The sequence below is a fragment of the Tyto alba genome, unplaced genomic scaffold (assembly GCF_018691265.1).
Source record: "Tyto alba isolate M040663 unplaced genomic scaffold, T.alba_DEE_v4.0 Super-Scaffold_8, whole genome shotgun sequence".
In the NCBI taxonomy this organism is placed as follows: domain Eukaryota; kingdom Metazoa; phylum Chordata; class Aves; order Strigiformes; family Tytonidae; genus Tyto; species Tyto alba.
In genome coordinates, this window is record NW_024881329.1 from 10,856,669 (window position 1) to 10,878,915 (window position 22,247).

A 22,247-nucleotide genomic window follows, 5' to 3' on the forward strand; every position below is an offset into this window, starting at 1 on the left:
TAGATATTCCCCTGGCTTACACTGAATGTGAGGAAGACCTGTCCCAGTCAACTACTTTCAGCACTTGCTTGATGTTGGTGCTTAGATTAGCACTAGCACATGCTAGTGCTGAAACACCAGCAAGGGGAAATCAGGTTTCCAGTGTGTTCTGTATGTAATGGCAACCTCTGAGCATGAGTGCTGCAACAGACTCTTGTGAAATAATGCAAGAGTCTCCTTGTTCTTATGAGATAATTACTGAACAGGGACAGACTGTCAGGAATAATAGAACAGTCCTGCTGGCTTAGGCTGCTTATCTCTACTCCTCTCTTGTTTATAGTTATTTTCTACCCTCCTGTGTGAGAGCTGGGATACACAGAATATTGGGTACCCACTATGGGAGGAGATAAGGATGAAAAAGTACATGTTAATCTGCAGTGAACCTTTGCTCTCTCATCTTTAGCAAAGTCTTGTGGATTTGCCCTACCAGCACCTGTTTTAAGCTCCTCTGCTATGATGCTGATTGTTTTTCACTCTGATGAAACAGAGACCTTTGGAGGATTCAGAGCTACAATCTCTTTTGTTCATGTAACAGGTAATAGAAGTAACTTGGGAAACTGCCTCTTTGGGGCAGCACAAAGGGCTCTTCAGTGAATCTGGCTGTTCAGAATTATTTTGCTCTACAAGATTCTCATCTAATAAATTGTTTCAGTGAAAAAACTGTATTGTGAATCTATTGAGGCATTAAACAAAGGACCTATTGAGTGGGTGAAGAGAAACAATGATTCTACCAAAACCTCAGAGTTTTATTTTGTGTAAGAGTATTTTAGTACATTTTAAATGGCACTTTTCTTCCATGTGAAGATGTAATAGCACAGGTCACTACTGTAAAAATCTGTTCCTTCTACAAAAATAATAAAGGAAATAAAAGTGATTTTTGTAATAAAAATATCACTCAAGACTGCCTGCTAATACATTTGCTATTTTAATTCACTAGATTTAGATACTTTGGATTCAACTAGTGAAGAAGAATTTGAAGATATGGATATGACTGAAGAAGAATTACAGGTTACAGCAGGTTAGCCAAGCAGAGTTTTATTTTCTTTATGGGAATAAGGAGTACCTTTTGGACTATAATTTAAATGGTGTTTTCTTCAAATATTTAATAGATGTAGCTGTCCTAGAATTTCTCATTAAGGTTATTTTGAGGAAATAAAACAACAAATAATAACACTTCTGTGCTTTGGCTTTAGAATAACAGAACCTAATTCTTCTTGCTTCCTTCATCTTGTTAAGTCATTTATAGCAGTGCAATGATGTTATTTCAGCTTGTATGTCAGTTTACACCTATTTGCTTTGGTAAAAATAATTGCAAAGAGTACAGGGTATTTGAAAATAATAACCAGCATTTTAGAACCTCCCTTTTTCCCTTCAGTACTTTATGGAGATTGAGATGAATCCATATTAATTGTAGGTTTGAGGCTAAAACTTTTGAAGGTAAGCAGTTGCTTTCATCTTGGTGAAGCTCTGTTTTAGCTAAGACCATCTCCTTATGCTACCTCTAAACATTTGGATTCTTTGTTATGAGGGAAGTTGAAGGATTTAGCAAAAAAGGGGAGAGGGGAAGGTGAGAAGCTGTGGAGTAGCTCTTAAATGGACTGTTCTTTGCTTCTCTAAATCTTAACCTCTGAAGACTTCTTGAGACATCAGTGTCTTCTGTTTCAGATGGTATTTGTGGAATGCCTTCAAATCAGCCCAGGTTCATCTTCAGTAGGATAATTGGAGGTGAAGAAGCTGTACCATACTCATGGCCTTGGCAGGTCAGTGTACAAATTTCAGATGAGCATATCTGTGGAGGAGCAGTTCTTGCCAAAGAATGGGTTGTCACAGCTGCTCACTGCTTTAATTCTAAGTAAGTACACTGGGATGGACACTTCCCTGGGAATGTCTGTAACTGCACAGTGCACCTCTGCAGTGTGGTGGTTCTGCTTGGGGTGGCCGGCATAGTTTTGGTTACCACATACTTAGAGTTCACGCTGGCACTGGATTATTTTGCTCCACACACATGTACTACGATCATAGTGGCTACTAAGGAAGTAGCCTGCCTCTGTAGGCTTGGTTTTCGTTCAGATCAGTTTTCAGAGGAGATGACAAGATATTAAGTCCCTTGTCATCCAACACTTTTAGGTACCTGACTTCTTTGTGTTTGGGTTGTTTACAGAGCATGTTTTCATCCAGGTAGAATTAACCTATCAAAAACTTTTTAAATTACTGAATTTGTGCAGGTTTTGAAGGACATGCATAGAAGGCTTTTGTGCACAGGGTTGTTGCAATTCCTTTATTAAGAACCGATCAGTCTGTTAGTCAGATTACCTGGCAATTTTTCTGTCTGTAATTAGAGGAGACAAAAGGATAGTCGGAGCAACTCTTGGGCTCTTCAAAATACTTTCTAAACCGCAGTTTGTTTATTCATCTCTTAGGCTGAACACTACCTGTTTTGAAGTTCAAATTAATCACAATTTAAAATTCACATACTTTGAATCATTAAAATATTTTTTTTAAAATCCTCCGAGGATTGATGATAATTAGGTATTCTGGCCTGTTTTCAAATAAAGTTGCAATTACTTGAAAATGAGGGTAAGCTTTCAAAAGCCCTGAATGCCAAAGATGGTTAGTCATCTATATTCTTCATTTCTTTGATTCTCTTCCTCTCTTCCCCCTCCCCTCAAAACTGGGGATCTGAAATGCAAGTGCTGTTTTGAATTTTGTTCTTTGTCTTCTAAGTTTCTAAATAACAGATTGCAAAACTTTGTGTCTTGAGCGTTGTTGCACTGTGGTGAAGGTACTGCTTTAAGAGCTGTATTAAGGAGGAATTCTCTATTGCACGTTGCTATCACATCAGAATTTGCATTCGTGTCTTAACGATTCTAAACAGCTAATTTCATCAGGGAGTTATGACAGGTTTTCAGGCAGTAAGAGGGTTTAGTTAAGAAACCAAAGGGTGAAATTAAATGTTTCTGTTGCATTTCTTTATAACATTTGATAGATGGTAATGTTTTAGAGGTCACACATTTTTTCATTAAGAAGGTAAAAACCAGCACTGTCCCTGGATGACGTGGACCATGCAGGCCTCGTGTTCTGCATTAGGCACCCCCAGTCCTTATAGAAATGACCTTTCTCACCGTTGTGTGTTTGAGAGATCCTACTGCTTCATCATGAGAATATTTTATGCTCCCTAGAAGTCAGTGAAATCATAGATTTGTATGGGAGTATGGGCCTCAGGAGTTTGTTGGCCCAGGAGTATGTAGGGCCCTACTATATATTTTGGTGGGGGAGATTTTAAAATTCACAGGTTTCACAAATGTTGTTATACCAGCCTGAGAATGTACTACTTTTTTTTTTTTTTTAGGCAACAATACAGAGACTTATGGACGGTGGTAACAGGACTTCATGATCTTGCAGACCAAGAATACAGACAGGTACTGTAAGTTCTGTTTAATAATAAAATAGAAATCAATCTTGCAAAATAGTTTTTAAGGTAAATCCATCTCCCAAATTGTTCATGATGCAGCAATCTAACAGCCTGCGTGCTGACCTTAATCTGCATTTACACAACAGCTTTTGCATGACTGTCAGAGAAATTGTATCAACACAGATCTGTGCCTTCATCAGTAATGAACTCCAAAGCTCAGTATCCTGGAGGGTGTGTGGGTGAGGAGTGTATTGTCTCTAAATTCCATGGTGACTGTTACCAAGACAGAAATAATTGGAGCACAACTTTGCTCAGACTGGACAAATGTTTTTCCAACACCTTCTTCCTGCACTTGCTGGATGGAGCTTCCTGCGTGTTCCCTGAGGCATGTCCAAGGGACATAATCTCGACTTGCTAACATAAGAAAGCTGGTAGCTTCAGCAGCTGCTTTTAAATGTGTCCTCCTCTTAAGGCATCTTGCATATGGCCTGAATATGTGTAAACACAAAGTTACTTAAAGACTCAAATTCCCAAGTCATTCAGAAAATGTCAATGTCCTTGCTTTCCTAGAAAAGGTCAGTAAAGCAGTATATTATACATCCAAGTTTTAACAAGACCACTATGGACTCTGATATCGCCCTACTGCAACTGGCCGAGCCCTTCGAATTCAACCGCTACGTGCGCCCAGTGTGCCTCCCTGCCAAGGAGGCGGTGGTGGTTCAGCCCTCGAGGGTGTGCGTTGTCACTGGATGGGGTGCACATGAAGAAGGTATGCACTCTTTGCTATTTTGAAGGTTGAGCGTGCTGTAGCTGTGTCTTAAATACTGTGTACCATGTTGTAACGTTCAGCCTGTCTATACATTAATTTCTGGAGAGCAGATGGGTTTAAAAGGTTTCACTTGTGTAAGCTCAGCTAGACATGCAGGGAAATGGGTGGGAGGAAAGAAATCAGATAATTTAGGTTGAGACCATTTGAAAAGGGGAAGAGTAAAGTTTCTTTGTGGCTACTAATTCATGCCTCTACTGGTTTCTGAGATGTCTTTTACTTCAAGACAGAGAAAAGGGGAAAAAACTGCATCAGCTGGAAGTCCCCATCCTGGTGCTTGACACATGTCAGAACTATTACATAAACATTCCCAATCAAGTGACCCAGAGGATGATCTGTGCTGGATTCCCTCTGGAACAAGGCAAGGACTCATGCACAGTAAGTTGCACACATCACCTTTGCCTTCTGACACTTGGGGTATGGCCAGATGGGTTCTGAAAAGGGGAGTGTTAAAACCTCCCTAAGAGCTGTTTTCATGCAGACAGGCTGTAGGTGATATACAGTGAAAGACTCCTTAATAGTAGATCTTCAATTACTCATATTGCAAAAAGAAGTACTTCCCCTGAACAATGGTTATTTCTTTCTCTGCCTTTTAAAAACAGAACCCCCCAAACACAGCAGCAGCTGGAACCTCTTGTAGCTGAACTGATATTTTAAAAAACATAAGGAATGATGTCAGCTCATAACAAGATTTCTTTGTTCTTGTGCAGGGTGATTCTGGTGGCCCATTAGTTTGCCCTTCAGAAGATAACTCGGGGTTTTACACCCTTCATGGAATCACTAGCTGGGGCTTAGGATGTGGGAGGAAGAGCTACCCAGGAGTATACACAAACGTTGGTGTTTTTGTTGACTGGATCAAGCAGAGCGTTAACAGTAGTGGTATGTATGAACAAAACACAATTACATTAATCCTTTTGCTATTGCTAGATGATTAATTTGAGAGGTCTTTTCCTGGGTCCTATTTTTCTATTTTTCGTGAAATCTTGCCTGTTTAAAATACCCCTAGCTGGATGCACAGAAACAGACAAATCTAGATCAGTAGTCACTTCTGAAAATCTTATTTCTTCTGAATGTATTATTATTCCCGTCTGTCTTGCATTTTGCCAGTTAATGAATGTTTTCCTTACTGCTGCTTTGCTACTTTGTTTCTCAGAGCTGGGAGGAGGTAGGGTGGCATGAACACCATGACATCTGAGTGCACTTCAACAAGTTTACAGTCTGCCTTTGCTGATGATCTTTGCAAAGTTTACCCTGTTTTATTTTTCTCCTTTTTGTAGATCTTCCCATGGTGTGACCGTCAAAAGAGCAATTCTGATGGACCACATTGTAAAACATTTCCAAAGCACAAATGTCATTGAAAGCAAAATTTGGTTAGAGTGTATTAGTTCATGATTGATGAACAGATTCCGAAGGAGGGGATACTTACCCTGGTGAACTTACGGCCAATTTGCCTGAATTGAATTTGGATTTACATGTGTGTGCTTGGGGCAGACGGAAGTTACTTTCAGGCTTCTCACACTCTGTTAACCTATTTTACAAGGAAAGAGAGGGAAAATAAGGCACAATATGCCAAGCATGTCCTTGAATGTAGTACTGGAGAGCATAAAAATACTACAGAAATGAGGTTAAGTGTACAACAGCTGAAGGGGCTGCCAGTCATCCTTCCTTTCAGGCCAGTGAGGGTGTTACCCCTGGCTCTGAGGGGACCTGGGCAGTGGTAGTAGTAGTGCATTACTGAGGAGCAGAAGAACATTGTCTAGTCATTAGTGATGTGCATCAGTCCAATTGCTGGGAAAAGGATATTTTTAATACAGTTCCTGTTTTAACAAATTCAGTGTTGTTTAAACACACAGAAGTGTTTGAAAGACGGGTGTTACTGGTCAAGGGCCTTTGGCACCATGCAAGAACTGACAGCTATCCTAATTAATCTATACATGTAAATAAAGAGCTACTGTGTAATCCACACACTGCAAACTGAGCACATTTACTTGTAAATAGTAGTTTGTTTAATGCCCAAATGGTTGCTTACACAAGAAATTGTGATGACAGGCTCCAGTTAACTTTACAGACCGTTCTGTGTGCAGTCTTAGTGTTTAGAAACTACATCAGCATGGTAGTACAACAGGTAACGCAACTACAGTCCTTCTTTGACTTGATGTTCTGGAAAATAACTAGAAAATATGTAAGAGGTCTCATTTTGTTTCTTTTGATATTAATGGCAAAAATCTTTAGAGGTGTATTTCTCATACATGCATTTGATGACAGTAACCCTACTTTTTTGATTACATTCGTTTAGAAGTTCTGATTTTTTTTAAATATATAATTTTATTCTTTATCTGGGGAGAAAAGTAATCTCTCTATTCTCAAATGAATATGGTAAATGTTTTTCACCAGTTTCTTCCCTTCACTGTAAAGTTTTAGGCAAAAGCCCACAAAATAATCTGGAGAATGAGCTTTCTATGAAACTATGAAAATAGTTCATGGTGGAAGGACTATGGACAAAATCAGATTAAGTGTAAGGCACAGCTGTATTACATTATTGATAGGTTATGCTTATTCTGTCTTTGATCAGCACTCTGAAGAGGTCTTCAGAGAGCAATGGAGGGAAAATATTCTTTGTAATTTTTCATTATGGAAATGTTCAGGTATGGTGGAAGTTGCTCTTAGCTAACTATCACTTTAACTGTGCTGGGAGCAGATGTGTCTAATCACTTGGTTGTTATTCTGTTTTGCTTAACAGGAACAAGATGATTTAAAATACCTGTAAAGTTTTTATTTGCTCATTAATTTAATATTAATAATCAGGGCTATCAGGTGGGTGTGTTCAGAAAAATCAAAAGGTGGTGAGAGGACTACAAGTGGTATCAGCTATGCTAGCCCTATGGAATGCAGTGGTAATATGCTGATAAATTGATCTATTAAAAAAATTCCTTTCATATATTTGTAATGCTATCTTAAATTATTTGTATTTGATTTGATTAAGGTACTTTTTGCTTGACTGCATGATTTTGACCTCTTGTGTTTTTCCTACTATGATTTTACAAGTAGTCTAGTCTTGCTTTTGTTTGTTGTATCCGTTTAGTCCTTTGTAAGCTGCCTGTATCTTTTAGCAATAACGTGAACTGTTTTGCGCTGCAAATTAAATCTGATTTTAAAAAAATTTACTTTCAGTGGAGTTCATGTAATGGAATTGTATTTTAGTTTTCACAAAACTTATATGAAGTCCATTTTAATTCTTGACAGTTGTTATATGAGGCTTTCCTGAACCCTACAGGCAAAAGGTAGGATACAGGTAGCCTGCCTGAATACTGAGGTAGGTTCAGGTTCCCCATGTGCTTAAAATCTGGGTGTGAAACCTTCTTCTGTTAGCATGTGAGTAAAAATATCTTCTTTGTAATGTTGTAGGGAAGCAAATGAAGCCTCCTTGCATTGTTCATTGGCACTAAATATTTAGAATAAAATTCTATGTCCAAAAATATCTTGTTCTGACCTTTGGTTAACATAAGCATCTTTGACAAGTCTTGCTGCTTAGCTCTGAAGTGGCAGTCCTGCTCTGGCATTACCTCAGTGAATTCTTGGTTCATAATTCTTTTACTTTGCCATCTCCTCCTTTTCCAGCCTAGGGCAGCATAATGGCCTGCTGCGTTGTACTGCTCTGGGTTGCTTGAGCTCCTGTGACCGCCCAGATGAAGCCAGAGGAGACACAGCACAGCAGCATCATATCCTTCCATGGATTTACAGAGCAGTAATAAATAGTGTTTTGGTAGTGGTTCCCTTGCTTTTGAACTCAGGTGAGGAAAGCTAGTATTAACAAAAAATTAAAATTGTGTGGTGAGGTATCAATTCTCTTGTTTCCCATAGTCAGTACTTCAGTAGGACAGGAGACTGAATGTCTTTTTCTTTCAGTCTTTTTACCAGTCACATAAAAGACAAGCATTCAAAAAAATAATAAATTAGATTTATTATCTTCTCCTTGTATCACCATCTACAGCTCAGCATACTGTGACATTATTCCTGGCATTCCTTACTTCACCATAAGTTCGATCAGTTTGTTTCCTTTCTCCTGACAAAGGCATGTCTGTGTGATATGAGCATGCTTTTATTTTAGCTAAACTATTTTAAACTGTTTAGCATGGACTTGGACTTCAAAGACCTATATTTTCTTTTAATTGACTTCTGTGTCTGTCCTAAGCTGTGTGCTCCTGTCCCTCTCTATTGAGGGAATAATGATACTTGGTCTCTTCTGTGGTTTTGGGGTGTGTTTGTTTGTTTGTTCGTTTTTTAATCAATTTGAAGTCCATAGATACGAAATACTTTGTTAGTGCTGTTTGTCACAAAGTAAAATTTTGGCCCAGGGCACAGAGAAGAAATTAGGAAATAATTTCTGTTCCCCCAGTCACACTAGCTGAAGTTCAGCTTTCCTGCCCGCTCCCCCCCCCCCCCCCCCCCCCCCGTTACTTGGTCATTTGCCAGTAGTTTGCAACACAGACTGTGGACTGTACATACTGTCTGCAGAGTAAGTCACAAATGCAAAGCCAGGCAACCAGCAGTGCCTCTTGCTGGCTGCACTGGCATTGTAACGCAATCTTTACCGGTAATGTTGGTGCAGCCTTAATCAGCCTTTCATTAAGTTGTACCTATTGCAGACTTGAGGGAGGATGTTTGCAAATTAAAATGGAAGATGGCATCTTCACCTCTGAAACTTAATGTTACACTGCAAGGTTACATATTATTTCTGCCTAGAGGACTTGAACTTTGCTGCTTTACAGGACAGGCTGCAGCCAGCTGGGACTGGACCAACTCCTCCACGGCTGTTTTCTGCTGGTGAACACGAAGGCAACGAGAAATGAGGTAGGAAAATGCAGGGGAGGGAAAAGGACTAGAGCTAGCGAGTGTCCACCCTGGGTGACTGGATTTTGTGGCTTTCTGCCCCCCTGTTTTGGGCGAAGGGGGCCTCGTTGCTGGCAGCGGCGTGTGCCCGTCCCGGGGAGCCGGCCTGCTGTCCTCTCCATCAGCCAGGCCTGCGGGCGGGACACGCCACGCGCGGATGGGCCACGGAGGGTGGCTCAAAACGCCTTCGCTTTGCCAAAGAGACACTTCAAACGGGAGTTGCCCTCCTGGGATGACCCCTTTCAGCCCAGGTTGTGAGAGAAACGGGGTTTCGAGCAGGCGTTGACGCGCCTTGTGCGCGGACGCCGCGGCCCCAGCCTCCGCCTTGCCTCGCGCCGGCTCCCGCCCACGCGTGCCCGGGCACCGCGAGGCGGAACCCCGCGAGGCCGGGGCGGGGGCCACGGAGGCGTTTTTGGCGAGGGCCCGGGCGGCTGCTCCCCTCACCTCCCGCCCTTCTCCTCGCAGGACACCCCCGTGGCCATCGCCCTGGCCGCCGCGGCTGCTCGGAGGGACGGGCGGCCCCGTCACCTTGCAGGGCCCCCTCGCTAAGTACCCGCCGCGGGTGGTTGGACTAAGAGGGGACCCGCCGGCCCCTTCGGTGCCCGTCGGCCGGGGAGGGGGCTGCCCCGGGCCCGGGGGCCAGAGAAGCGCCCAGAGCCCTCAAGGTGTGGCTGGGACTCCCGCAGTCAGGCTGCAATCCAGTTAGAGCAGGTTTCTTAAGAGCGCCTATGCCTACGCTTCGGTGTTGTTTCAAATGGAGGGTGGACTCGTGTCACTGATGGTTTAGGTCCTAGTTTAGAGCTGTATTTCTGTCCAGCGTGCGTCAGTGAGAAGTAACACCCCAACAGCCTGTGCTTCTGCACGCCGTGTCTTGCCTGATCTTTGACCACAAATGATGAAATGTGCTCACTAGCCTTAGGCAATAGAGGGTTTCCAGTTTTTCTTTACATGAAGGTGCTGTAGGGATTGTGCAAACAGGAGAAAGCTACTCCTTGTGGAATTAAAGAGGAAAAGACTTTGGTTGTAAAACTTCTGATCTGTTTAAACTTTATTTTTGAAAGCCATTTCTTTTCCCTTCCTAGTATTTAGCTTGCATACTAACAAAGAACAGGCTTACTAAAAGTGTACCTTGTTGAGCAGATTTTGAAATCCAAAGTGGTGATACTGATCTCATTTTCATATTGTTTGTTGTTTTGGGGGATTTTTTAGGAAATCAGGCACGATACTAAGAAATTCTGGTTTGGGCTTCCTTCACCAGATCATATATTAGGCTTACCTGTAGGTAAGAACTGAAAACACTTCATTACGTGGATTTCTGATTTTAGGATTTATAACTGTACTCATAGTTCTTGGGCTTCTGACTGGAAATTTAATGCTCAGCAAAGCAAGGAGTTAAAAGCTGCATCTGAATGCTGCTGTGTCAGAGAGAAATACCAGACTTCCCAAAGGGTTGTATTTCTGATCTTTCACGTGTGCTTTGTTCTGTCCGTGTTAAATTGTGTGGTGTTGTTTTAGAACAAGAACAATGACACCAACTGAGTCTGATGAAATTTGCACCAGTCAGGATATAAGCAGAATGGTATCTGTCAAAGCTTTTTTGTATTTCTTACTTGCATTTTGTTTCCATCTGGTGCCCTCCGTTTATTTTCAACTGCCCTCATGTTTTTTGCAAATACGGTCACACTTGTAGATGAGAAAGTATACAACTCTTCTGTCTGGGAAACTTGAAACTCCTATGTGCAGAACGAAGGGGAAAATACAACAACTGTATATAGAAGATGCTGCAATATTCAGAGTCTTTTCTGTGCATGCACTTACCTTTGATTTACATACATACACATACAACTTTGTCTTGCTTTCTATAGCATGAAGTTGATTTCAGGCTAGGATTGGCACAGTCTTGTTTCATGTACCCTGACAAACTGATGGCATTGAACCACGGACCTTGAATGATGGTAATCTATGTGGGGGAAAGTCTGCCTGTCTGATCTGCAGATGTGCAGGTGTAGCCCTGTTTGTGCTGTACTATGTTTCGCAGTTTCCCTTGCTGTATGGCAACTGTCAGGTTCTTTCCCGTTCTGTGCTGTGAGCCCATCCTTCTTCTGTGCTGCCAGTCAAAGGCAGCAATCTTTCTCCAACTTTTCTCCTGGCTTGTATGGGAAAGTGTCATTGAGCTGTCCAGATGAACTAGAGAAATGATAAATGGATTGAGATGTGCCCTGCAGTGCTTGTGTTTATCCACAAGAATTCAATTCTTAAGAATTTAGGAATAATATCCTGGAACCTCACAAGCCAGATACTTCCTGGGAGATTCCTGTCTCCTACTTTTTACCAGGATCATTTTGCTAAAAAAAAAAAAAAATTTTTTTTTCTGCCAGCACTGTTCTTGCTTTTTGTTTTTGCATATGACTCTCTAGATTAGTGCTGTCTGTCTGAGGAGACCACTCTTGGCAAGGAGTTTCAGTTCTTCTAATCAGCAGAAAGGAGCAGGTGCCTTTTGGAATCTGCCTCTTGGAGTGTTAGCTTGGGCAAAGAGCTCTCTGTGGAGAGCAGTGTCCAGTGCTGTGGAAGCCACAGTGTTACAGAGCCAGGAGTTATGGAGAAGGGCTATTGCCCGAGGGTTTGCTCTTGATGTCTTGCTGCAGAATCTCTGGGAAGATTGCTCTGAGAGATTGCTGCTATTAAAATGTAATACTAATTTATTTCGTTGTCTGTGTGAACTGGTGCATCCTTACTTTTACTTCATTAATGAACATGAGAACAGCAGAACCCAAAATACAGATAGCACTTGAGAATGAACAGCAAATTTTCTATATCTCTATTTTTACTATACATTTCCTACTTTCCTAGTATCTTGTTGTTGAATCTGTAACATACCGGCTCTCCTCAGTTACCCTGTGCTCCAGAAACCTGCTGAAAAAAAAGAGAGACTAGATGTTTTATACAGCATTTATATGGTAAAGATTTTTGTCCATCATTGCTTGTGTTTAACAGGCTACAGGTGTCTTGTCCTCCAGAAAACTTTGAAACTGAGGATGAAAAAATAAATAATCAAATTGTAATTCATTTTCTCTAGGCCAACATATTTACCTTTCTGCAAAAATCGATGGTAATCTGGTGATTCGAGCCTACACCCCAGTTTCCAGTGATGAGACAAAAGGTTATGTTGATTTAATTATAAAGGTAAATTTTGGTTTCCTTTAATATAGATAATTGCTAACTGGAAGGAAGGAAAGTACTTCTTGTTAGCAAAATGTAGACTTTTTGATTGATCTTTTGAATAGGATGACTGCATGGCAAACAACTCGTTTCACATTATCCTTGAATAGTAATATCCTTGAGTAGTTGTATCCTGTGGATCTGCTGTGTGTCACTGAGAGATAGCAGAGGTGGGGTAGATGGAGAAGGGAAATCACTTCTTTAGCAGTACTGCAGGAGTTGCTGCTAATGTGTACATTGATTAAGAAAATGGGATACAGAAACAAGGGAAATGCTTTAAGCTAGGGAATGCAGGATGAATTGATCCCAGGACTTCTGGATTTTCTAATCCTTTTCTGCGAAAGAGTTTTTTGTGCGCTCTGTTCTTCATGTTACAAGTATGGTGAATTTTTATTAACTATTTAATACTTATTATATGTTTTGAAAGGTGAAAGATCTATAATGTGGCTGAAGTCTCTGGGAAAGTCTTAAAAAGAAAAGATGAAGCAATGCTATTTTCAGAGGGAGCAATTACAAAAATGGGGTGACACAAGGTTCTTGCTGAAGCGATAGTGAAATGAAGGCTCCAGTATGTAATCTGCCTGCCACCCATTCCTGTTAGCCTGGCTGTTTGCAGAGAGCATTGGAACACGTGGGTGACGCAGCATTTTACTTATTTTGGCTGCTGCCTGTTGCAAGGCACAACAGATAATTGGGATTTAAGAATTGCCTCAATTCCTTGGTCACATGCTAAATTTCAGACCGGCAATATTGTGTTCTACAGTTTGTAATAGTTTCTGGAGGAAAGTTAGTGGTTCATGTCATACAAATTATTGTTTTTACAGGTCTACCACAAAAACGTAAATCCCAAGTTTCCAGAAGGTGGGAAGATGTCCCAGTACCTAGATGACGTGAAGATTGAAGACATTGATTTCAGAGGGCCAAATGGGCTTCTTGTCTATAAGGGGGCAGGTACTGTGACATGAAGGTGGGAGAGCAAAAGGGAGGAACTTGTATCAGTTATTCTCAGAGAGAGGTGTTTTATAAAACCTTGCAACTTTGTAGAGAATCTTTTTTTAAAAAAAGAGAAAATTATCTTTCCTGGTCTTGACCAAGAGCCCGTTGGAGTTGATACGATGGGAAAGAGTACTTTGTGTTTATTTTGGGTGAGGAATAGCTGATTATTGTCTCACTCTGAGGACCATATAATTAAATCTGTAAAGATTGCTATTTCAGTGTATTACTGAGAAGGCTGCACTGGAAATACCTCAGCTGTACATATGGAGGGAGATGTTCCAGATGCTTCTTAAACAAGGGAGGTTGTGGCCTAAGATGCCATCTGAAAATCTCAATGTTGTTACTGAATAACTTTCTAACTGTGACCCAGCTCCATTTCATGATGAAACCAGGTCTGAGTTGACTGGGAAGAAGTAAGTTCAGAGAAGTAATCCTCTTTCAAGATGCAAGTGAAAGATTTTGCTTTGGTCTTGACTGAGAGGGACTGTGTACTTAACTCTTACTTTCGGGGGATGAGAGCTCAGCGCTTCTCTGGATTATGACCTTCTATGATGAGTAGTGTGATGATGAATCTGTTGTATCTCAGAGGAAATGAGTGATGCACATTTTACAAACATTCCTTTCTGCTCTGCTGTGGCTACTATAAGGAACTAGGAAAGTTTGTTTCTAGTTACAGATCTCTTAAGACTGGAATATGCCAAGTGCTCTTCATACAGAATACTTTTCAGGGGCTTTTCGTTTGGCTTGGTCCTTGGAGATGAATTCAATTGCAAAACTGTCTGATTTCGTGGTAGTTCCAAAGCAATGGTCTACCCAGGTGTAGAGCAGAAATTGGCAAGGTCTTCTCATCACAGGATACTAGAGGTAGTCACCTGCCTGAATGCGAGTGTCATGGGGATCTCATTAACTGGGGAGGAATTACGATAATAAAGTACTTGATGAAAGTATATAAGGCTCCAACATTGCTGATTCTAATCTTTGCAGGGGGTCTTGCTTGATGCTGGTTTAATTACAATGTCATTGAATGTGGACACACCCAAGTGGCTAGATCCATGGTGCAAGTGAGGATGATGAAGATGGCCTAAGAAACCTGTTTCTCTGTAGCAGGGGCTGTGGTTACCTTTAGCAACCACGAACGTTCGCAGTTGCTGAGTTGTGTTCTAGGCAGTGATGTGGGAATCCTTGAGTTTATTATAAACGATGTTGGGAAGGAATAAATCAGTTGGTCGAAGCTAGGATTGGAGTTTACAAACCAGGGTTTCTGTTCTGTGCACTCAGTCCTGACTCCATTTAGCATTTCCAGAAGATATGTCTTAATTAATTGGTAGGCTATAGTAATTTATTCCTGTGGGATTTGTATCCGTGTTTGTTTGGGAGTTAATGTACTTACAGGTTTTGAACATTTCCTCTAGGTACCTTTCTTATCAAGCCTCAGAAGAAGTCTGAAGCAGAGAAAAAGTTTGCGAAGTGCCTTGGGATGATAGCTGGAGGGACAGGTAAAACTATTATCGCGTGGAACATCCAGAGGATGAATACATCTCTGGCTGCATGTGAGGAGTATCACACACTGTACTTTAGTAGCAGAGTACTTACACCTGTATCTCTTTTCATGAGTGTTTGGCAACACTGAGGCTTTCCAGTGATTTGAGCTCAGTCCTGGGAGCTATCAACTTCAGAATTTTAATCTTGATTTAACTGTGTGACCTCAAAGAAGTCACTTCACCTCTCTGAGCCTCAGTCTCAATGCCAAAAAATATTTTAGGAGAATGTCTCGAGGGTAGAATTTCTGTATGTGATAGAGAGTGACGAAGAGGAAAGCCCCTGATACAGGTATTGTGGTTTTGTTTTTGTTTTGAAATTATTTCTGATAATAGAAACCCCCAACCTCTGCATTTGGCATGGATTAGAAATTCAGAGGTATCTAGTGCAAACTAAGCTCCCACTGAAGACTGAAGGAAGGCAGCATTAATACTGAAACTGCAGCCATAGAAAGAAATACCTGGTTTTTAACCACTTTATTTTTTAACAGGAATAACTCCTATGTTGCAGCTGATTCGTCATATCACAAATGATCCTAAAGACCACAAAATGTTACCTTCTTTTTGCTAATCAGGTGTGTATACCAACTCATCTGTTTGTCCTTCTTCAATGGCCTGCTTTTCTTGCTGGTCTCTGAGCTTTTTAAACTGATGGGACGTTGTCTCCTAGAGAAAATAATGGTTTGCATATTTCCTACTCTTCCAGTGTCTTTGGTTTGTATTTTATTCCAACCATTTATGAGACAATATGTTCTGAGATAGCACATTTAAGAATGATCGGTAGAGGGAGGAGCAGGAAATGGTTTTTATGTAAGCTTTTAATATATTGTCTTGGGTTAAAAAGATTTGAGGAGAAACTGAATTAAAAAATTATCCACAAGGCCCTCTATAAATACTTGTGTGGTGCCGTCATAGTTCCCATGATCTTCTTTTATTTGTTTTGAAGATGGCTCCTCATAGTTTCACTTTTACTCTCTAATTCCTATATTAGGGAATAAATAGTGTGGACAGATCCTGATCCCTCTACTCATTTTACTCCTTTACTGATTTCAAGGAAACAAGGTTTTGTTCTGTTGATCTGTTTCTACAGTTAACCTTCACCAGGCTGGTACAGGGCTGTATTTGCCAGGGTCAGAGACAAATCCAACTAATTGTGATTTTAGCCTGGATTAAAAAGTTGTTCAAATTGCCATCTTTAAAACAGTGTTTAGGTGGCTATCAAGTATCACAGTTTGCTGTTCTTTAATCTGAATGTACAGAAGCCTGTAATGATAATACTTATTATGTAAGGGGGAAAAAATCACTTTCTTGGTTTGAATGAGTTATCACTGCATTTGTCTTGTTGAATGCCCGGTGAGCTCACATTAGAGGGCATCTTGAGATGGTTTAGAGCTAAACAGCAGTCTTATTTTGCAGACAGAAAAAGATATATTACTGAGAGCTGAGCTAGAAGACATTGCTAAGAGGCATCCTGATCAGTTCATGCTTTGGTATGCACTGGACAGACCTCCACAGGGTAAGGCTGGTGGTACGTGCTGGAAATGCCTCTGCTCATCTCTACAACAGTCAAAGTTTCCCTCTTGCTCAAGGGGCCATTAGTATCTAATACAAAGTCATCTTATCTTACACTTTTAAACAACAGAGATACCCCCAGCCCCTCAGATAAAAGCCTTGCCACACACCTGTTCTGAAAAGTGATCTAAACCAGGGCCTTAAAAGTGTGAACTAATAATTAACTCCTGTTGGGTCAGACATGTTCCTCAGTGGATCTTTTGACCTATTTCAGGATGTGCCAGGTTTTGGGAATTACCAGTAAAAGTCACAGCTCTGTTTTAGGCTATCTCCTGAATCAGGTTATGTTAGCATTTTGTTGGCATTAAATTGATTAATACCTGTAAATAGTACATGCACATCTTTTGCTCTGCAGCAGCTCTAGATTAGATTCTAGTAAAACAGAGCTGCCATGTGTATAGATTAAAGCATTAGCTGTAGTCTGGTGTAGCACTGAATTGGAAATGGAGGGAGAAGTTAAACTGTACTGGATCTCCTTTGAAACTTGGGTATTTGTGTTTGCTGATGTTGTAAGTGATACAGACTTTTGTTTAACAGACACAAGAGCCAAACGGAGTCAGATCAAAGTTCTGTACCTGTTGTCAGCAGTAGCCATGGCCAAAGAGTGGTAACCTGCAGGTCTTGATACTCTTCCAGTCTTCAGTATTTCTCAGTTCTGAGCCAAATATACCTCTACAGATATAATAACCCTCAGTGGTCTGCTTTTGTAAGAGTTTAGTGCATCTCCTTTGGAGCTTGTGTGAGACTTTTGGCAGTCTGTTAGTGGTTCCATAGGATTAGCGCTTTTGTATGAAGAATGACTTCCTCTGGTTTGCATTTGCCTCTTAATTCTTGTGTTGGAAGAGTGTGAATAGGTGCCTATCAATGTTACCAGTGTTACAGAAATCTATCAATTACTCCTGCTGCCCCATCTCTTCTATACTAAGCATTGTTGGTCTCCCCCACACGGCAGTGGTTACATACCTTTGCTCATCGTTGTTCTCCCAACCTTTTCCAGCTCTGCCATGGCCCTTTTTGAGCTGAGCAGATCAGAACTCAACAGCAGTAGTCAAGATGCAGGCAAACTGTATTTTTACTTTGACATGGTGTTCGCTTTTCCTTTCATGATACTTCTTAACATTTCACATGCCTTTTGACTGCTGCTATTTTCATAGCCCCTGAGAAATGAGCTTAAAGCACGTGTTTTTATACATGAAGGCAGGATTATTTTTCCTACTTGGCTCACTTAAGATGGCAGATGCATTCAATAGTACTGCTGCTTGAAATCATTTAGCATTTCTTTCCTCTCTTCAATTTTTTTTTTTTCTCCTGTCATCATCAAACTTTGTCGCTTGATCACTTTTCCAGTTTTAATGTGTTGGGTGGCACGGGTCTCAGTATCTCTCTCTGCACATCTGCCTTTCCATGACCTCTCTTCACTGAAAAAGCTGATTTACTCTTCCTGATTATTCCTACCTGCCATCCAAATTCTTTTAAATCTATCATTTCTTCACAGACTTTCATGTCTTATCAGCCCAATTATTGTTGTCCAGGTGCTAGTTGTCCCTATCCAAGGGGACCACTAGGTTTGAGCTCCGTGAGAGATTTAGCCCTCTCTTGGCTTGCAGTGATGGTGGCATAACTTTGCTGATTCTTCAGCTACTTTGTGAGTACAGCATATGAAGTTTAAAAAGGCTTCAGACTGTCCAGAGATTGAAATTAATAGTGTAAATTTCTTTCTTTCAGATTGGAAGTACGGTTCTGGCTTCGTCACTGCAGACATGATTAAAACCCACCTCCCTCCCCCCAGCAGCGAGACGCTCATTCTCATGTGTGGGCCCCCACCTGTGATTCAGTTTGCATGTCAGCCCAACCTGGACAAACTGGGCTATCCCAAGAGTAGGGCATTTTCATATTAACACTGATGTCATCTGATACCTTTTCGAAAGTGCTGCATATTTTCCTACAGGAACAACTGGTATGTAACTGTGCAGTATTTTGTGTGTGTGTTTTTAACCACTTAATGTAATTTCTGTGGTTTATAGTTTTTCATAATGACCTTTGTGTGTTTTAATACTATAGAACTTGAAAGATCATCTTGAATTGTGTGGAAGTAACTTAAGAGTTAAGTTAGTATGAAATGTTAATTCTGGGAAAAAAAAAGTGTAACCAGGACTTGTTTGTTAACATGGGTATGGAATTTGGGAGAGGGCTATAAATCTGGACTAGGATGATTTGACTGTGCTCTATATGTAATTCATTTAGTGAATCCTGAGGAAGGAGAGTACAAAGAACAGTTTTTGGGTGGTTTTTGTTTGTTTTTAAATGCTGTTTTACAGCCCTTTCTCAGGGACTAAGAAAGAAATCACAGTATGCTATTGAAAAATGAACAGAATTTGGGTAACATGCAAATTGCTTATTACTGTAGCAGAAATTCTCATTAGTGCAAAATCTGTCTGGGAGGATGACATAACTTCATGCTGACTTCCAACAGCCTTAGCTAAACAGTCACTGCCAACTCCCTGTGGAACCGCTGGGCTGCCACTACAGACAACTATCCAGTGATGTTGCACCGTCTGAATGGCACTCTCTAAGCGCACTCTCTAAGCGTAGTGTTGCTCTTTGGGCAGTTTCAGAAATTTCCTTTGCTTCTCAAAAGAACATAGCTTCTCACTCCCTCTAGTAAGCTATGCTGAGTTGATCTTCTACTCACCTACTGCCTCATCTTAGTGCTTTTACCACACATAGCATTTAATTCTTAGTCTTCAATGACTGAAGTACTGCATGTTAATTTCTGGGTATTTGTTTATACTACATTTGTTTTAGGGTCTGACAAATCCCTGAGCTGGAAGACTTGATTCTTCAGATGCTAGTGAATATGTTTACTAATTATTTTTATTCATCTAAAGCAAAACAAAAGGAATTTACTAGTTAAAAATTGGCATGGGGATTTGTACTTCATCAGTTACATTTGTAGCAACAATGCAAAGACACAGGGATTCAGACTGTGATTCTGTCCCTGATGAGAGATCAACCATATGTCTTTGTGTTAGAATCATTCCACAGTCAGCAAGAGATGGAGGAACATTCAAAATTTATTCATAAGTCAAAAAATAAGCATTTATGCTGGTGTTATGCTAATTAGGATTTCTTATCATATATATATATTAAAAAATCAATAATTTTGTAGATTGACCATTCACAGCCAAATTAGCACAACACAGAGTTATAAATACATCATCAAAAGAAATCTGAACATCCAAGTGGAATATACCAGTGATGTTAAGGCTGCCTCTGTTGGAGCAGCTTATCCTACTTGCAGTGCTGTAATAAGTTTGCTAGCTAATTAACCTGACAAAGTATTTCAGATGCCCTTAGTACATGATCTGGTCACTAGTGTTGATTGGAGATGGACTTGACTGGTATATTTAATAGCTTTTATTAAGCATTTTTGGTTTGCTGATGTGTAGATTGACTTCTCAACCTTTTGGATTTTCCATTATCATTTAATTGTTCAGTGACTGAAAAAAAAATGCCTTGGTGTTATAATTTTGGACAATTAAATCACGTATTTAGCTTTTAAAATCTGACCATACAGAGTAGTGTCCCTCATGGAGCGAGGACTAGAATAGGTCACCTTTAAAAAGTGCCACTGCTAGCTCTGGAGAGTACCAGAGATTTCCCCTTCACCTGGGAGGGTTGTAGCTGGGGGTGACCTGCCCTCAGGCTCCTTTAAACCAACACCCTGCAGCCAGCAAGGAGAGAATAACACAAACCATCCATATATATACTAAGTTTTTTCTTTACAATTAAGATTTCTTTTCTGGCATTTCCTTATTTACTAAGATACCATGTTAATACCTTAATAATCCATGAGACACACGTCAACAGCTGCCCCAAGTAACTGTAAAGGAGACCCTTCCACCCTTCAATGGTGCCTCAGGGGAGTAGTAAGAGGCCGTATTTCCCTCTGTTACAGTGCTGCAGTCTTGCCTAGCTCAGCAGAATAGCAACAGATTTATTTTGTCAGGGGTTTCAAAGAAACAAATAACTTGTTTTATTATGGAACTTGCTTGATGTCCCTGAGTCATATTTTACCCATCACAGAGCAGTAAGGTTTGTCTCCTATTGCTAAATTTTCTATGAAAATCTATCTGTAGCTGGAATGGAGAGGGAACTGGAAGTGAACAGCAATATTGTTTACAACATCACCAGTTCTCATGCAAATGTTACAAAAGTGTTTCCACTGTAATCTCCAGTCCTCAGGACTGTTTGCAGCCATATATTTAATTAGGTGTGACTACTGAAAGAAAATAGACTTATTACCATTCCTGGCTTCCTGAGAGCCAGTACCATCTTTCAGAGCAACTAGGTATGGGGCTCAGAAAACTTTGTCTGAACCACTCTGTCCAGAAGGCGTATGGAGATCCTGCTGCTTGCACATGTGCGTCAGTGCTGGCCCTTTTAGACAGAATGTCAATGCACAGAAAGAGCCAATTCAATACTTCTAGTTAAAGAACTGTCATTTAAAACTAAACAATGGATCATGCCAGAAATTCTGTTGCCCTTCCCCCCTACAGAGTGCAGCAAACACTGTTCTTAAAGTTAGATTAGTTGTGATTTCTCCTTGACAGTGAACATCTTAGTACACACGTAAAAATAACATGATTAAAAAAAAAAATCACTTCAAATGAAACACCAGCTTTTGAGTCCGTCAGTTTTTCTGGCAGTTTAAGTTACATTTCCTGCTGTAGTTGTTCAGCATCGTTTTCAGTTAGGTCAAGATTTGTGAAGATGCCACCTTGCCATCCTTCTGATAAAAGCCAGGGTTGACAGACAGTATTATGTTCCATTCTTCCCATCCTACACTGCACGCACTTAGACAAAAAGAGGGCAGGGCATGTGCTAATGAGAGGGATGAGATTAAAATCCTCTTACGGGAAACAGCCTCTGACAGGACTGCAGTAGTACTTACTGCACTCACCAGCATCCATCTGCATTTCTAAGTGGCTCTGATTAGTCCACATGGTAAAATAGAGTGTTAATGATTCCTGCATTACAAGTTTGTTATAAAAATAAAAAATTACAAAAGATCTTTCATGTAACAGTACATAAACATAACCTGTAAAAGACGACTGAACAAAAGGTAAAACGTACTGCCAGTCTTGGCATCCCAGACTGGATATGAGAACCACTTCTCTCTCAACACTTAAATGAAGAATAGTGCAGAGGAGAGTTACCTGTAATGTCTTGCTACATCGACAAGATTAAATGCTGTGCGGCAAGTTTCATTGGCAGAAAAGACGTAAAGCTTTTCTGCACTACAGCATCAAGCTTCTCCTGGCCACCCCTCGGGACAGGCATGAGGTATGATTAGTGTTCTTGGTCATGTAGAAATATCATCTCCAGTCTTCAAAGGTAGGTGTTAAAAATCTGCTGTCATTCAGCATTTCATCTTGGCTTAACATTGTCTGAAAAAAACAAGATGTGAACAAGTAAGCATATTCAGTTAGAGGCCTATAGTTAAAGAAATCCACTGTAATAAGATCAGATTCACAACAGAAGGGTTTAGAGCCACATAAAATTAAAAGGAATTTCTTGAATGCAGGTTTAAATAAACTATTATTTGTTTGAATAAATTCTCTCAGATTTTATGTAATTCTTCGCCATACCTTTCAGTCAACTTTTTTTTTTTTAAAATTACCTGCTATGGAGTCAGAACTTAATAGTGATCTTTGTTTGTTTTCCAAGGAGTTTTAGGTCGTGTAAATTTTCA

At 40.4% G+C, this 22,247-nt stretch overlaps 3 protein-coding genes across 17 annotated transcripts in view; 2 read left to right on the forward strand and 1 right to left on the reverse strand.

Moving 5' to 3' along the window:
• The window catches only part of OVCH2 (ovochymase 2), a 20,679-nt gene extending 12,926 nt beyond the window's left edge, over nucleotides 1-7,753 (forward strand). Inside the window, exons 14-21 of the mRNA XM_033006987.2 lie at nucleotides 443-574; nucleotides 977-1,057; nucleotides 1,705-1,891; nucleotides 3,389-3,458; nucleotides 4,022-4,220; nucleotides 4,504-4,655; nucleotides 4,988-5,156; nucleotides 5,555-7,753. Of these exons, the coding sequence (XP_032862878.2) occupies nucleotides 443-574; nucleotides 977-1,057; nucleotides 1,705-1,891; nucleotides 3,389-3,458; nucleotides 4,022-4,220; nucleotides 4,504-4,655; nucleotides 4,988-5,156; nucleotides 5,555-5,571 (1,007 nt within the window). The 3' untranslated portion in view covers nucleotides 5,572-7,753. The remainder of the gene's footprint in view (nucleotides 1-442; nucleotides 575-976; nucleotides 1,058-1,704; nucleotides 1,892-3,388; nucleotides 3,459-4,021; nucleotides 4,221-4,503; nucleotides 4,656-4,987; nucleotides 5,157-5,554) is intronic.
• On the forward strand, nucleotides 6,295-22,106 carry LOC104363070 (NADH-cytochrome b5 reductase 2). The gene is given in 10 exon segments (XM_042784883.1): nucleotides 6,295-6,402; nucleotides 10,377-10,449; nucleotides 12,244-12,350; nucleotides 13,211-13,337; nucleotides 14,795-14,878; nucleotides 15,412-15,463; nucleotides 15,465-15,495; nucleotides 16,337-16,436; nucleotides 18,218-18,449; nucleotides 18,966-22,106. Coding segments are annotated over 9 exon segments (855 nt in total). The 3' UTR covers nucleotides 18,391-18,449; nucleotides 18,966-22,106.
• The window catches only part of PPFIBP2 (PPFIA binding protein 2), a 108,141-nt gene continuing 105,557 nt past the window's right edge, over nucleotides 19,664-22,247 (reverse strand). For 14 of the 15 annotated variants that reach the window (XM_033006777.2, XM_042784747.1, XM_033006775.2 and 11 more), the window contains one exon: nucleotides 19,664-21,942. In XM_033006777.2, coding sequence (XP_032862668.2) covers nucleotides 21,871-21,942 — 72 coding nt within the window. In that variant the 3' untranslated portion in view covers nucleotides 19,664-21,870. The remainder of the gene's footprint in view (nucleotides 21,943-22,247) is intronic. The other variant, XR_004409114.2, reaches the window with a different exon arrangement.